The sequence below is a fragment of the Nerophis lumbriciformis genome, linkage group LG10 (genome assembly GCF_033978685.3).
Source record: "Nerophis lumbriciformis linkage group LG10, RoL_Nlum_v2.1, whole genome shotgun sequence".
Taxonomy (NCBI): domain Eukaryota; kingdom Metazoa; phylum Chordata; class Actinopteri; order Syngnathiformes; family Syngnathidae; genus Nerophis; species Nerophis lumbriciformis.
The window spans coordinates 50,233,870-50,249,522 of NC_084557.2; the positions used below are offsets into that span (position 1 = coordinate 50,233,870).

The 15,653-nt window shown below is 37.3% G+C and overlaps 1 protein-coding gene across 3 annotated transcripts in view; it reads left to right on the forward strand.

Annotated features, from left to right (window-relative positions):
• The window catches only part of dennd4a (DENN/MADD domain containing 4A), a 94,523-nt gene that overhangs the window by 25,158 nt on the left and 53,712 nt on the right, over positions 1-15,653 (forward strand). For 2 of the 3 annotated variants that reach the window (XM_061969467.2, XM_072913993.1), the window contains exons 12-14: positions 6,726-6,944; positions 8,562-8,707; positions 8,949-8,966. In XM_061969467.2, coding sequence (XP_061825451.2) covers positions 6,726-6,944; positions 8,562-8,707; positions 8,949-8,966 — 383 coding nt within the window. The remainder of the gene's footprint in view (positions 1-6,725; positions 6,945-8,561; positions 8,708-8,948; positions 8,967-15,653) is intronic. The other variant, XM_072913992.1, reaches the window with a different exon arrangement.

Sequence of the window (15,653 nt, forward strand, 5' to 3'; positions counted from 1 at the left end):
TTATACAGTGAGTTTTACAGGAAGTCATCGAATACTTTTTATATTGCAATACAAAACATTGGCTAATCGTCGTGCCTCCCTTGTGGATACTTTACCCTTTAAGGTGCCTACTCTTGATCTACCTGCTTAATTAGTGACACACAATAGTACCCTGAAGTACTGGTGGATCTTACTTAAATTTCACAACATCACACGGCTATTTTGTAATGCCGATTGCGGTCTGCATGTGAAATATAGAGAAATACTTTCTACCATCACTTCCGTGATTGCGTGGCTTACACGTCTTCTCACACCTTACTCTAGCTAAAATGAATTTAGTATGACACAGATTGATAATTGTATTCATTTTTGCACACTCATACTGATTTTGTGAGGCGTACAGGCATAATCAGCCAACACTTTTGGGCCAGTCAGCATCCTTTGAAGAGATAAAGGGGCATCTTAGATGTGATGAAAGGCAAACTGCAGGTTTATCCGAACTGGAAAATAATGGTTTGCTTGTCCAACTATTACAATTTATTTAGATCACAGGATTAGACCAATTCTTGCCTTTTTTAACATATGTGTGAAGTTGCCCCCCTTACAATTGCAAATATTAAATTAACACTGCCATTCGTTTGTGCTACATTTGTGCTGGTTTCTGCCATAAAACATTTAGTTTGTTTATTCTGAAATACATTTTCTGACTAGTGACGTCATCCAGCCCTACCCCTTACCCGAATATTTTCAAACTTGTCACGTTCGTTTGTGCTACATTTGTGCATGGGGCTGAAGAGAGAGAGGCAGAGGCATGCGGGCGTGTTCAGGGGTTAAAATGCAAGCCTGTTGGCAAGTCTGTTGGTCATTCTCCGGGTGGGGGTGTCACTGATGTCATATTAATACATATTTACTTTTCTAATATTTTCGCGATGGACTGGTAGGGTTCCAAAGATCGACTGGTCGTTCAACGGGTTGGCGACCCCTGCACTAAAGCTTCAACATAACATAGGGCTGGTTGATGCAGATGTCGATACTAACGTAACCGAGTATAGTATAAGTAAATAAACGATACTAAAATAACTACCGTATTTTTCGGACTATAAGTCGCAGTTTTTTTCATAGTTTTGCCGGGGGTGCGACTTATTCTCAGGAGCGACTTATGTGTGAAATTATTAACACATTACAGTGTTTCCCACAGGGCAGGCATCTATTTGTGGTGGTGTGGGCGGGGGGTGGCGGCGGCAGCGGCGATGACCAAGAAGAACACGCGAAATATATTTATTAATTGTGGTTCTTACAAAAAATATATCTTATAAAATATAAAAGCTAAAATGTCTCTTAAAGCTCTGCCCCTTTAATTAGTGCATACTAAATAATTTAACTTTAGCCTACTACTACAACCATGTTATTTACCAGCAACATAAAGTGAAACATAGGCAGAGGTGTCCTGCCACAGTCAGTCAACCTCCTCCTCCTCCTCCTGCTGCTGCTGAACAGGTCGCACTGGAGCTAGTCGCTCTATGTTTTGTCGTGGTCTTCTCTATAAGGCACATAAGAATATAAATTAGGACCCTTTTCATGAGAAAAGTGCATTTCTGATCTGACCCTGCTTTATTTTTCAGTGTTTGCTGAGTCTCACCTGTTCCCTCCGCCCTAATTTTTTTACTTGCCCGACTTCTCAAATCTACTTGCCCCAATATTTTTACTTGTCCTGCCTAGGTTTTTTTTCTGGCTGTGTAGTGCTCATGGCTTATACCTTACAAAAATCCTTCCCGTTGGCTATTTACAACACTACACAGTATTTATTATTATTATTATCTATAATTACATTTAAATGGCATTGCATACATGTAAAATTAAATGCTATTTCACATTATTTGACCAGTAGCAGTTACACCCATCTGAACAGGTCAGCCACCTGTTTAAAGCCCGATCACAGTTGAAATCTTGAAATGAAGAGCCTTTAATGGCCAAAACATTAACCTGGACAACATTTTAACAGCTGGTTGGATCAGATCTTATTCTTTTCATTGCATTCACATGCTGCAGTGGATAGTGGACAATTTATCTTGAGTATTAATGTAGTATCTGAAGCACCGTCTCCACGTGTGTTTATTGACAACAGGGTTGTAACCTGGACACGTTAGCTCGTCGGTATGGTAGCAGGTGACTGTTACTACGTGTGTCTGCCCCGGCCCCCGAGTCAAACAGCGGCGGTGTTAATGAAGCAGCGTCAGGCTGCTCACCGTCAGTGAAACGCTCGGCGAAATCGCGGATTAACGTTAAATATATGACGAGCCGCGAGCGATGCAGCTATAACCTATCTACCTATAACCTATATTACCCTCGTATTTTGATCCCGTCCGTCCGTCCGTCTTCGTCTTCGTCTTCGTCTTCGTCTTCTTCTTCTTCTTCTTCTTCTTCTTCTTCTTCTTCTTCTGGCCCACTAGGTGAATTAAGTGCTATTGGCGGAGTTACAATGCATAGTAGGCTACCGCCACCTACTGCACCGGAGTTGTAACTACAAGGTACATTCACAGACAGAGTCCCATTGCTTTTATGAGCGGTCGAGCGAGTCAAAAGCCGAAAAATCCATTTGTGGCGGACGTAATTCTTTCGTGGCGGGCCGCCACAAATAAATGAATGTGTGGGAAACACTGCATTTGCGTAAAATATCAAATAATATTATTGATCTCATTCACGTAAGAGACTAGACGTATAAGATTTCATGGGATTTAGCGATTAGGAGTGACAGATTGTTTGGTAAACGTATAGCATGTTCTATATGTTATAGTTATTTGAATGACTCTTACCATAATATGTTACGTTAACATACCAGTTGGTTATTTATGCCTCATATAACGTACACTTATTCAGCCTGTTGTTCACTATTCTTCATTTATTTTAAATTGCCTTTCAAATGTCTATTCTTGCTGTTGGCTTTTATCAAATACATTTCCCCAAAAAATGCGACTTATACTCCAGTGCGACTTATATATGTTTTTTTTTTTAATTATTATTATGCATTTTTGACCGGTGCGACTTATACTCAGAAAAATACGGTACATCTATTTTTTTTTTTTTATTGTTCTTATTATGACACAATTATTTTTAGGATCATTTTTGTTATTGTTTACAAACTCTGGGAGTAAGTTTCCGGATATAGAAAGACTTTAAGGGCAAAACCCAAATGATTTAAATGGGAGCCAATAGTAGTTTTCGCTTTTGTTTAGTAATTTTGTTAAAAAAAAAAAAAAAAAATTATGTAGCATTCAAAACCAGATAAATTTAATACATCATCTCATTTACAACAACACTAACACATTCTAAATGTGTGTTAACATGTGTTGTGTTTATTTTAGTTACTTGCTATAAAACATTTTCAGTTCTATTATCGATTGTCAAGATATTGAATCGGGACTTAAAATCAGATCGGATCTGAGGCCAAAAAATCAGAGTGAGATCAGAGGCCAAAAATGTTGATCGTCACATCCCAAGTTCAATGTTTTTACCTTTTACCTATTGACCTAATTGGCCGCTATTTTTTGTTTCTAGAAAGACTTGTACCTGGAGAAAGGCTGATTGGCAACACTAAATTAGCCCGAGTGTGTGAATGCTTGTCTGTCTATCCGTGTTGGCCCTGCGATGAGGTAGCAAATTGTCCAGTCCAGAGTGTACCCCACAGCTGGGATAGGCTCCAGCACCCACCGTGAACCTGAGAGGAACAAGCAATAGAAAATGGATGGATGGATGGATTTGTACAACAAAAACATCTGGCATGTCAGATTACATAACGGTTTCTTCAAAACCCTAATCCCACATCAAGTGCACCAGTAAAAATATCAGATTAGCAATGTGTCTTTAAAGAGATGATTGTAGTTTTCTTAAGCAGTGTTTCCCCCAGATCGCCAACAAAACTGTGGTGAAAGGGGTGAGAGGAGGCGTGGTCAATATGACATCATCAGATATTTGCATAATTGGCGTTGATGCATATCATTTTTTTTTAAGTCTTAAAAACATTATACATACGTTAAAAATCTAATCTGTGCTATTATTAACTAACATATTTCTTCTTATATTGTATAATTTTGCTCGATTTTTCAATTGTTGCTACTTATTGTCCTATTTACTTTGTTGAGAGTTTTTCAGGTTTCTAGAGACTTTTCCAATTCTTTTAGTGACTTTTTAAAAATGACTAGCGACAAATCTATTATCTTTCCTGGTGTTTTTAGAGACATCACACGTGTTTGGAGACTCTTTACTTTTGTTGCTCAATGTCCGGCCCGAACAGCGAGAGCTGCAACAAGCCTGACGTCACACTTGCTTCACTGCAAAAAGTCAGTGTTAAAAAAAACAAGAAAAAAAATTACAAAAATGAGGGGTATTTTATTTGAACTAAGCAAAATTATCTGCCAATAGAACAAGAAAACTTGGCTTGTCAAGACTTTCCAAAACAAGTAAAATTAGCTAACTTCAATGAACCCAAAAATACTAGGGATGTCCCGATCCAGGTTTTTGCACTTCCGATCCGATACCGATACTGACAGATACCGATACTGACCGATACTGGCCTATCCGAGCATGTATTAAAGTTTAAAGTTATTTAGCCTACCGGTACTTAGTTGTCAGAATCATGTTGAAAAGGGTTTTAGTACTCTTGATAACAACTAGCCAGCTGAATTAGGGGAGTTTGAATAATACACAATGGTTGGTAACAAGAAACTGACCTTTTTATTCAAGGATAAACACAAAATAGACAAAATTATACATGACAAACAGAAATGGCATCATTGAAACAAGGGCTGGGTGATATGGCCTTTTTTTAATATTGCGATATTTTAAGGCCATATTGCGATACATGATATATATATCTCGATATTTTGCCTTAGCCTTGAATGAACACTTGATGCATATAATCACAGCAGTATGATGATTCTATGTGTTTTGATTGATTGATTGAGACTTTTATTAGTAGGTTGCACAGTGAAGTACATATTCCGTACAATTGACCACTAAATGGTAACACCCCAATAAGTTTTTCAACTTGTTTAAGTCGGGGTCCACTTAAATTGATTCATGACACAGATATATACTATCAGATATATACTATCATCATAATACAGTCATCACACAAGATAATCACATTGAATTATTTACATTATTTATAATCCAGGGTGTGGAGGGGGGCGCCGGATGTAACTGTCAAAAAGACAGCCAAAAGAGTTTGATATGAGAATAAATCTAAAGTTAAAATATTGGGTAGAAATGCACCCATTTGCAGGAAATGTAGTCTTGATTTTCAACATTTTCTTTTAAGGCTTGCATGTCTACATTAAAACATTCTTCTTCATAATGCATTAATATATGCTACTTTTAAACTTTCATGCAGAGAAGGAAATCACAACTAAAAAAATCACTAATTTTTTCATACGGTGTTGATGTGGAAATTTTTGCCTCAGCATTTTGATGGTGTGGACGTGTGGCACCGGACGGAGATAAGCGTCTCGACAGACGTTATAATATTTGAACAATGATGACGAAAACTGTTTTCTCTGTTGTGTCCGTGTGTCGAAAATTGTTATGCGCTTATTTTTTTATTTGATTTTGTGCGTGGCATATAATTGCTATGCGCAGAGGACGTTTAAACAGTGCGCAATTGCACAAGCGCGCACCTTAGAGAGAACGTTGGTCACACGGCTGCGCTAGCATCACAGCTAACGTTAGCCATGCTGCTACCTCTCTGCTCGGGGAGGGCGTATACGTATGTGACGTATGACGTGACAGTATGTGACGTATGACGTGACAGTATGTGACGTGTGTAAGAAGGTGCACTTGCTGTCTGTGAGAGGGAGACACAGAAAAGAGTGAGAAGAGCCTGTCGTGTAATGCCAGCACCTAAAAGCAACTGCGTGAGAATCCACAGACCTGTGGATGTGCTGAAGGTGTGCTGGAAAATGCGGAACGGAAATTAGGGAGCAGCAGAAAAGTGGAATGTACTATTTAAATAGGTGCGTTGGAAAACACGGAGCAGAGGTTTTTTTTTAACTGGATCTGGATCGGCATTTTCCCATGCCTTGCCGATACGCATTTTTTTTGCAAATATCGGCGGCCGATCCGATCCAAATATCGGATCGGGACATCCCTAAAAAAGACCTTAAAATAAGTATATTCTCACTAATAACAACTGTACTACTATATGAGTACCGTATTTTTTGGAGTATAAGTCGCACCGGCCGAAAATGCATAATAAAGAAGGAATAAACCATATATAAGTCGCACTGGAGTATAAGTTGCATTTTTTGGGGAAATTTATTTGATAAAAGCCAACAGCAAGAATAGACATTTGAAAGGCAATTTAAAATAAATGAAGAATAGTGAACAACAGGCTGAATAAGTGTACGTTATATGAGGCATAAATAACCAACTGGTATGTTAACGTAACATATTATGGTAAGAGTCATTCAAATAACTATAACATATAGAACATGCTATACAATCTGTCACTCCTAATCGCTAAATCCCATGAAATCTTATACGTCTAGTCTCTTACGTGAATGAGATCAATAATATTATTTGATATTTTACGCTAATGTGTTCATCATTTCACACATAAGTCGCTCCTGAGTATAAGTCGCACCCCCGGCCAAACTATGAAAAAAACTGCGACTTATAGTCCGAAAAATACGGTAAGAGAAACCCTGTTAAGAGCAAAATACATAAGCAAATGTATTGCTACGTGTGCTCAGGTGGTCACTTTAGCCATGAAGATGTCCAGATGGAGCATGCAGTGGCTGACAGAGAGCTCAACGGTGGGAAGAGTCTTCAAACTTTGGAGCTGGAGATCCAGGAGGCCTTCCTGCGCTTTATGGCGGCCATCCTCCGAGGTTACCGCTCCTACCTGCAGCCCATCACCCAGGCCCCCTCTGAGAAAACCACTGATGTCAGCTCCCTTTTTGACATACAAGGTACACTCATAAATTACTGTCCATTTTATTGAAGCTATTTGTCTTTGGCTTCAGGTGAGTGCAGGAGAGTCAAGATCATTCTGAAGACAAATCGCTCCATGTCTTGATCTCCCTTATGCAAGCAGAGCAGAGAACATACCTGCCAACTACTCCGGTTTTCCCGTAATTAGTACGGTTTTCATCAACCTATTCCGGGTTACGGTTGCAGTGATAAAAAATACGGTTTTTCATTAATTACAAAAAAATTTTTTTTTAAATGCGCGAGACTATTTATAGCACCGCTGCCAAGCACGAGGCACCTGTTGCCATTGTTTCCAAACGAGCGAACGATCATGGAATCAGCCGGAGAAACATCGCAAACGAGTCTTAAACCGAAAAGAAAACTGCAGTCATTCCGTGAAGAATATTCAAAAGCCTATCCGGGAATAATTATCCGTTCCAAAAAGGGTGAAAACTACGCGAATTGCACCTTGTGCAGACAAGATTTTTCGATCGGACACGGAGGAATTAGCGATGTAAAAGACCACGTTGGGACAAAAAAACACAAGTCTAATGCCGTTGCTAGCGATACAAGTGGAAAACTTTCAACGTTTTTCGGATTTTAGCCACAAAAAGGTAATGACACCAATGTTATCTATTGGAATTGTTTAGTACTGTTCTACTGTTAAAAGTGTTTATACTATTTATGCTTTCAAGTCCAAGTTGAAGAAATCTTGTTAAATGTTGACAGCATAACTACCAAAATACAGAAGTATGTCCTTAATATTTTTGCAGTGCTATTTCTGTTGAAAAGTTCAAATGATTACATTAGAGATGTGATGTGCCACTTTTCAAGTGTCTGATGGCTTCAATTAATTTTCATGAATTTTTCATATTTTGAATTCTTTTGAAAGGCTTACAAAAAAACTACATTTGAATTGTAATTCCATGCTATTGACAGGACTATTGATTTTAATGAAGTTAGCTTACCATGTTTACAGTATGATAATTGTGATAGAAATGTGAATTTTAGGCACAGAATATTTTTTACAATTGAACAAGGCAGTAGATTGTACAAGCTTGGACAGAAAGTTAATAATGACACCAATTTTTTTTTTAATGGAATTGTTTAGTACTGTTTTACCATTTGTTTACTGTAAAAAGTGTTTATACTTTCAATTAACAAATTGAAGTCTTGTGAAAGGTTGACAGGATAACTGGCATTAACTGTCAAAATAATTTCAAACTATTGAAGTTAGCTTACAGAATAAACATGTCAATCAACCCATATGATTTTTGCTGTAATATTTTTGTTTTGAAAAGTCACTGTGACTGATAGAAAAGTGATGGTTTTAGCAACATTTTAACCTGTCTGAATGCTAATAATCATTTTGCGTCGGGGGGCGAAGCCTGAACCCCCCACCAGGACTTTGTCCTGGACCTACCGGGCCCTGCGGCCCCTGGACCCTGGCTACTAGGTTTTTCTGATTTCAAAAGTTGGCAGGTATGAGAGAACTTGTTTCAACACCAGTTCTGAAACATGTCCCATCTTATCAAAACTGTGGCGTGATGAATGAGGGTCCAGTTGATTAAACCCCATCATGTCATGTGTGGCCTGATATAATATCTTTTTTTCAGGCTTCTTGAAAAGCAGAGACCGCTCCCATCAGAGGTTCTACTCCCTCATGACCAAGACTCAAATGTTCAGCCGTTTCATAGAGGAATGCTCCTTTGTCAGTGACAAAGATGCAAGTCTGGCTTTCTTTGACGAGTGTGCTGATAAGGTGAGGGCTGCAAATCTTTCTCATGGAGTTTATATCTCAAGAATAATGAATCATTTTTTCTTTGAAGCAAATGTCTGCTATTATTAATATGACATCTAACCTACACCCAATTGCTGATGTTCTTTTATTTGCTTAAGATTCTCTCTCTCCTATCTGTGCTTGAACTCAGTTATGTAATGCAATTTTTTTCCATTTTGCCTTCTCTCACTGCTGCTTTGTTGCTGCGGTCACTGGCTGGTAGCTCTCCATGGGAGCCAAGGTAAACCACACCACAATTTATGTGGCTATTGTCCAGACACATTAGTGTTTTTGACAGTTAAAGCATTTCCACACTAAAAGCATCATGTGTGGTCTCAACCGTAATGTTGACCTTAAAGCATGAATTTTGGTTTGTTTGTGTGTGTTGCGAGGTCGGCATATGTTTGTGCATGAGCTGCTGAATTGTGTCAGCCTTCTGCATTATTGAACAAAGTTTTGGTTGTGCAGGCTCTTTAAAGGGGAACATTATCACCAGACCTATGTAAGCGTCAATATATACCTTGATGTTGCAGAAAAAAGACCATATATTTTTTTAACCGATTTCCGAACTCTAAATGGGTGAATTTTGGCGAATTAAACGCCTTGCTAATATTCGCTCTCGGAGCGATGACGTCACAACGTGGCGTCACATCGGGAAGCAATCCGCCATTTTCTCAAACACCGAGTCAAATCAGCTCTGTTATTTTCCGTTTTTTCGACTGTTTTCCGTACCTTGGAGACATCATGCCTCGTCGGTGTGTTGTCGGAGGGTGTAACAACACCAACAGGGACGGATTCAAGTTGCACCAGTGGCCCAAAGATGCCAAAGTGGCAAGAAATTGGACGTTTGTTCCGCACACTTTACCGACGAAAGCTATGCTACGACAGAGATGGCAAGAATGTGTGGATATCCTGTGACACTCAAAGCAGATGCATTTCCAACCATAAAGTCAAAGAAATCTGCCGCCAGACCCCCATTGAATCTGCCGGAGTGTGTGAGCAATTCAGGGACAAAGGACCTCGGTAGCACGGCAAGCAATGGCGGCAGTTTGTTCCCGCAGACGAGCGAGCTAAACCCCCTATTGACCCTAGCTTCCCTGGCCTGCTGACATCAACTCCAAAACTGGACAGATCAGCTTTCAGGAAAAGATAGCGGATGAGGGTATCTCTACAGAATATATTAATTGATGAAAATTGGGCTGTCTGCACTCTCAAAGTGCATGTTGTTGCCAAATGTATTTCATATGCTGTAAACCTAGTTCATAGTTGTTAGTTTCCTTTAATGCCAAACAGACACATACCAATCGTTGGTTAGAAGGCGATCGCCGAATTCGTCCTCGCTTTCTCCCGTGTCGCTGGCTGTCGTGTCGTTTTCGTCGCTTTCGCTTGCATACGGTTCAAACCGATATGGCTCAATAGCTTCAGTTTCTTCTTCAATTTGGTTTTCGCTACCTGCCTCCACACTACAACCATCCGTTTCAATACATGCGTAATCTGTTGAATCGCTTAAGCCGCTGAAATCCGAGTCTGAATCCGAGCTAATGTCGCTATAGCTTGCTGTTCTTTCCGCCATGTTTGTTTGCTTTGGCATCACTATGTGACGTCACAGGAAAATGGACGGGTGTATATAACGATGGTTAAAATCAGGCACTTTGAAGCTTTTTTTAGGGATATTGCGTGATGGGTAAAATTTTTAAAAAAACTTCGAAAAATAAAATAAGCCACTGGGAACTGATTTTTAATGGTTTTAACCCTTCTGAAATTGTGATAATGTTCCCCTTTAATGCCACTAAAAGCAGCTGTTTTTTTATGCCGGTCTGAATAGATGTTAATTTATTGTTGTGACCGGGTGAATCTATATATGTTTGTGAAGTGTATTAGAGACCAAGTCTGGAAAAAAATTGCGGTGGCGACTTTAAGGTCCATATAGAAATTTTCAAAAGATAAATGATGATACTTAGGCATGGTTTCATTTGCAGACAGATTCAAAAAAAGATGTTACAAATGTGACTGCGGATCAAAATTTCTGCCAAAATCACACCAAACTATACATATTCTGGACCACAAGGATGTGTTTTAAACGTAGAATAAAAAATATTCTTAGGTCCCTTTTAAGGTTTCTAAGTGGCATCTGAAAAGGGATTTTTTAAAAGTTTATATCATGAGATGCTACTAGATATTACGTATACTATTTGTGGTAGAAATAGCAGTATTTTTTAAATCTTATAATACATTTGGTTCATAGTTCACAGTTTTGAAAACATGTGGTAAGTACTAAAAGACAAAACATCCTACTTTCTGAGAAAAAAAAGTATATGCGCTTGCAACATTTTGCAATCAGGAAGTTACATTTGTGTCCTGCGTGAGACACTGAATGGTCACTGCGGTTAGTATCGGGAAGAAGAAGCATTGATTCATTCATTGTCAAACTCCCTCCTGCTGAGTTTGAAGACGCATCTCGGGTTGTGAAAGACATCTCGGGTGCAAGAGGAAGGCCAACGAGCGGAAGAAACAAAAGAGCAGAATCGAAACAAGGCCAGATTGATCAAAGAGTCGCTCCTCTGAATCATCCACTTGACCGAGTGGAAAAAGCCTTTAAATCAGTCCCACCCAGGGGCAGCTGAATAGCTGCCATAATATTCACCTTTTGGTAAAGCTCAAGTTGGAGATGAGCTGCTAAGCCACTCATATACACCAAGTGACTGCCTTTTGTGAACAATCACTCATCATTTTTAGTGTCCTGATGTCATCACAATACACAAAGTTTTCATTTATTTTTATCTTTTTCATTTATTTATTTATTCCAGGCAATGACATAAAAAAAGTACAAAGTTGACAACACATAATAATATAAATTAATATAGTGCAAAAAAGTAATGTATAGTATGTAATGCATGATTGTCCAGTTTTGCCTGAAAGGGAGTGGGAAGAAGATCATTTATTTAATCCCACCCCCAGTTCTCCATTCAGTGATTATTCACATGAGTTTCACTCTTACTTTGTTCAAGGATTATAATACACATGTTGTATCATAGTGGCATTAACACAGGTAACAATAATTATTACACTGTAACAATCATTTGTATCAACAATGTAGGAATAATGAATATACCAACAATGGTAATAGACAACATCGCAATAATGGTAATAGACAACATAGCAATAATGGTAATAGACAACATAGCAATAATGGTAATAGACAACATAGCAATAATGGTAATAGACAACATAGCAATAATGGTAATAGACAACATAGCAACAATGGTAATAGACAACATAGCAATAATGGTAATAGACAACATAGCAACAATGGTAATAGACAACATAGCAATAATGGTAATAGACAACATAGCAATAATGGTAATAGACAACATAGCAATAATGGTAATAGACAACATAGCAATAATGGTAATAGACAACATAGCAATAATGGTAATAGACAACATAGCAATAATGGTAATAGACAACATAGCAATAATGGTAATAGACAACATAGCAATAATGGTAATAGACAACATAGCAATAATGGTAATAGACAACATAGCAACAATGGTAATAGACAACATAGTAATAATGGTAATAGACAACATAGCAATAATGGTAATAGACAACATAGCAATAATGGTAATAGACAACATAACAATAATGGTAATAGACAACATAGCAATAATGGTAATAGACAACATAGCAACAATGGTAATAGACAACATAGCAATAATGGTAATAGACAACATAGCAATAATGGTAATAGACAACATAGTAATAATGGTAATAGACAACATAGCAACAATGGTAATAGACAACATAGCAATAATGGTAATAGACAACATAGCAATAATGGTAATAGACAACATAGCAATAATGGTAATAGAAAACATAGCAATAATGGTAATAGACAACATAGCAATAATGGTAATAGACAACATAGCGATAATGGTAATAGACAACATAGCAATAATGGTAATAGACAAAATGCCAATAATGGTAATAGACAACATAGCAATAATGGTAATAGACAACATAGCAACAATGGTAATAGACAACATAGCAATAATGGTAATAGACAACATAGCAATAATGGTAATAGACAACATAGCGATAATGGTAATAGACAACATAGCAATAATGGTAATAGACAACATAGCAATAATGGTAATAGACAACATAGCTATAATGGTAATAGACAACATAGCGATAATGGTAATAGACAACATAGCAATAATGGTAATAGACAACATAGCAATAATGGTAATAGACAACATAGCAATAATGGTAATAGACAACATAGCAATAATGGTAATAGACAACATAGCAATAATGGTAATAGACAACATAGCAATAATGGTAATAGACAACATAGCAACAATGGTAATAGACAACATAGCAACAATGGTAATAGACAACATAGCAATAATGGTAATAGACAACATAGCAATAATGGTAATAGACAACATAACAATAATGGTAATAGACAACATTGCAATAATGGTAATAGACATCATAGCAATAATGGTAATAGACAACATAGCAATAATGGTAATAGACAACATAGCAATAATGGTAATAGACAACATAGCAATAATGGTAATAGACAACATAGTAATAATGGTAATAGACAACATAGCAATAATGGTAATAGACAACATAGCAATAATGGTAATAGACAACATGGCAATAATGGTAATAGACAACATAGCAATAATGGTAATAGACAACATAGCAATAATGGTAATAGACAACATAGCAATAATGGTAATAGACAACATAGCAATAATGGTAATAGACAACATAGCAATAATGGTAATAGACAACATAGCAACAATGGTAATAGACAACATAACAATAATGGTAATAGACAACATAGCAATAATGGTAATAGACAACATAGCAATAATGGTATAGAAACATTGAGCACATGTTAAGACTTTGAGACAGAGTACAACAGCAGGTCAAATTAAAGACCCTCATCTCTATATTTGAACCAGACCCCATGTTTGTATAATAGTTTAAATGGATTAATAGTTTGGCATTGCTTGTGTTGTAAGTCCAGTTTGTTCCATAGTTTTACTCTGCATACAGACACACAAAAACGTGTCATGACTTGGTCTTGGGTGTTAGCTTTTCCGGGATGCAACGGAAAGTTGGCACGGGCGAGACGGGAATGAAGGTACATTATTTATTTATTATATCAAAAAAAAAGTGCAAACAAAAAGCGCGCACAGTGGCGGAGAATAAACTATGAAACCAAAAGACTATAGCAAAAAAGTACAAACGAAAAACACGCACAATGGCGGAGAACAAACTATGAAACCAAAAAGACTATAAACATGGAACAAAAACTTACTTGGCTTGGACAAAAATAGTTGCATGAAGAATGGACATGGAAAGAAGTGTCAGGCATGGACAGAGCATAAATGTGGTGAGGTCGTCAGAAAGACAAACTGAAAAACACTGAACTTAAATACTACAGACATGATTAACGAAAACAGGTGCGTGACGTGACAGGTGAAAACTAATGGGTTGCTATGGTGACAATCAAGAGTGCACAATGAGTCCAAACGTGGAACAGGTGAAACTAATGGGGTAATCATGGAAACAAGACAAGGGAGTGAAAAGACAGAAACTAAAGAGTCCTATAACTAAACAAAACATGACTTAAAACAAAACATGATTACACAGACATGACAAAACGTTTACGAGTGGTTTGAGCTTTCGGCAATAAGAAATATCCAAAGCCTCTCAAGTTATGAGCCTGCACTCGTTTTATAAAAAAAACGTTGTAGATTAGGCGGCAATCATTTGTTAAATAACAAGTGTTCAAACTTCCAACCTCATCATCTGATCTTGAGTCCCCATATCACTTATAGTGAAAGTATTTACTGCGATTCACTTTTTCCACATTTTGTTATGTTACTGCCTTATTCCAAAATAAACTAAATTAATTTAGTCCTCAAAATTCTACAGACAATACCCCATAAAATGTGCATATTTATTTAAAATTTAAAAATCACATGTACGCAAGTATTCCGGCTTTTGCTCATTACTTTGTTGATGCACCTTTGGCAACAACTAAGTCTTTTTGAATACGACGCCACAAGCTTAGCACACCTATCTTTGGGCATTTTCGCCCATTCCTCTTTGCAGCACCTCTCAAGCTCCATCTGGTTGGATGGAAAGTGTCAGTTTTCATCTGGGATGTCTCTGCACTGCAAAAAGTCAGTGTTCAAAAAGAAGAAGAAAAAAAAAAATTAGAGGTATTTTATTTGAACTAAGAAAAATTATCTGCCAATAGAATAAGAAAATTTGGCTTGTCAAGACTTTACAAAACAAGTAAAATTAGCTAACCTCAATGAACCCAAAATACCTTAAAATAAGTATATTCTCACTAATAACAAGTGAAATTTTCTCGGTATAAAAAAAGAGACCTTTTTGCTCAATATGTTGAAAAATATTCTTAAATTAAGTAAATGCTAGTGCCATTATCAGGACATAATGATATGCATACATCATGATTTTTTTTTCATACTTGAAGTGAGAAATAATTACTTTAAAAAAAGTAGTTTTATACTTGTGAGTGTTGATGACACAGCTTTGCAACACTTGATATTCTAATTTCAAGCATGTTTTACTCAATATAGGTCATCAAATCTCAGCAACAAGCTGTAATATCTTACTGAGATCATTTAGGACCAAAACACTTAAAACAAGTAAAACACTCGAACATAAAATCTGCTTAGTGAGAAGAATGATCTTATCAGACAGAAAATAAGCAAATATCACCCTTATTTGACATATTTCATCTTACTTAGATTTCACTTTTTGCAGTGTGTACATTGCTGCATTCATCTTTCTCTCTAGCCTGACTAATCTCCCAGTTCCTGCTGCTGAAAGCCATTTCTCAGTAAAAAGTTTGCCAAATGCACCTGAA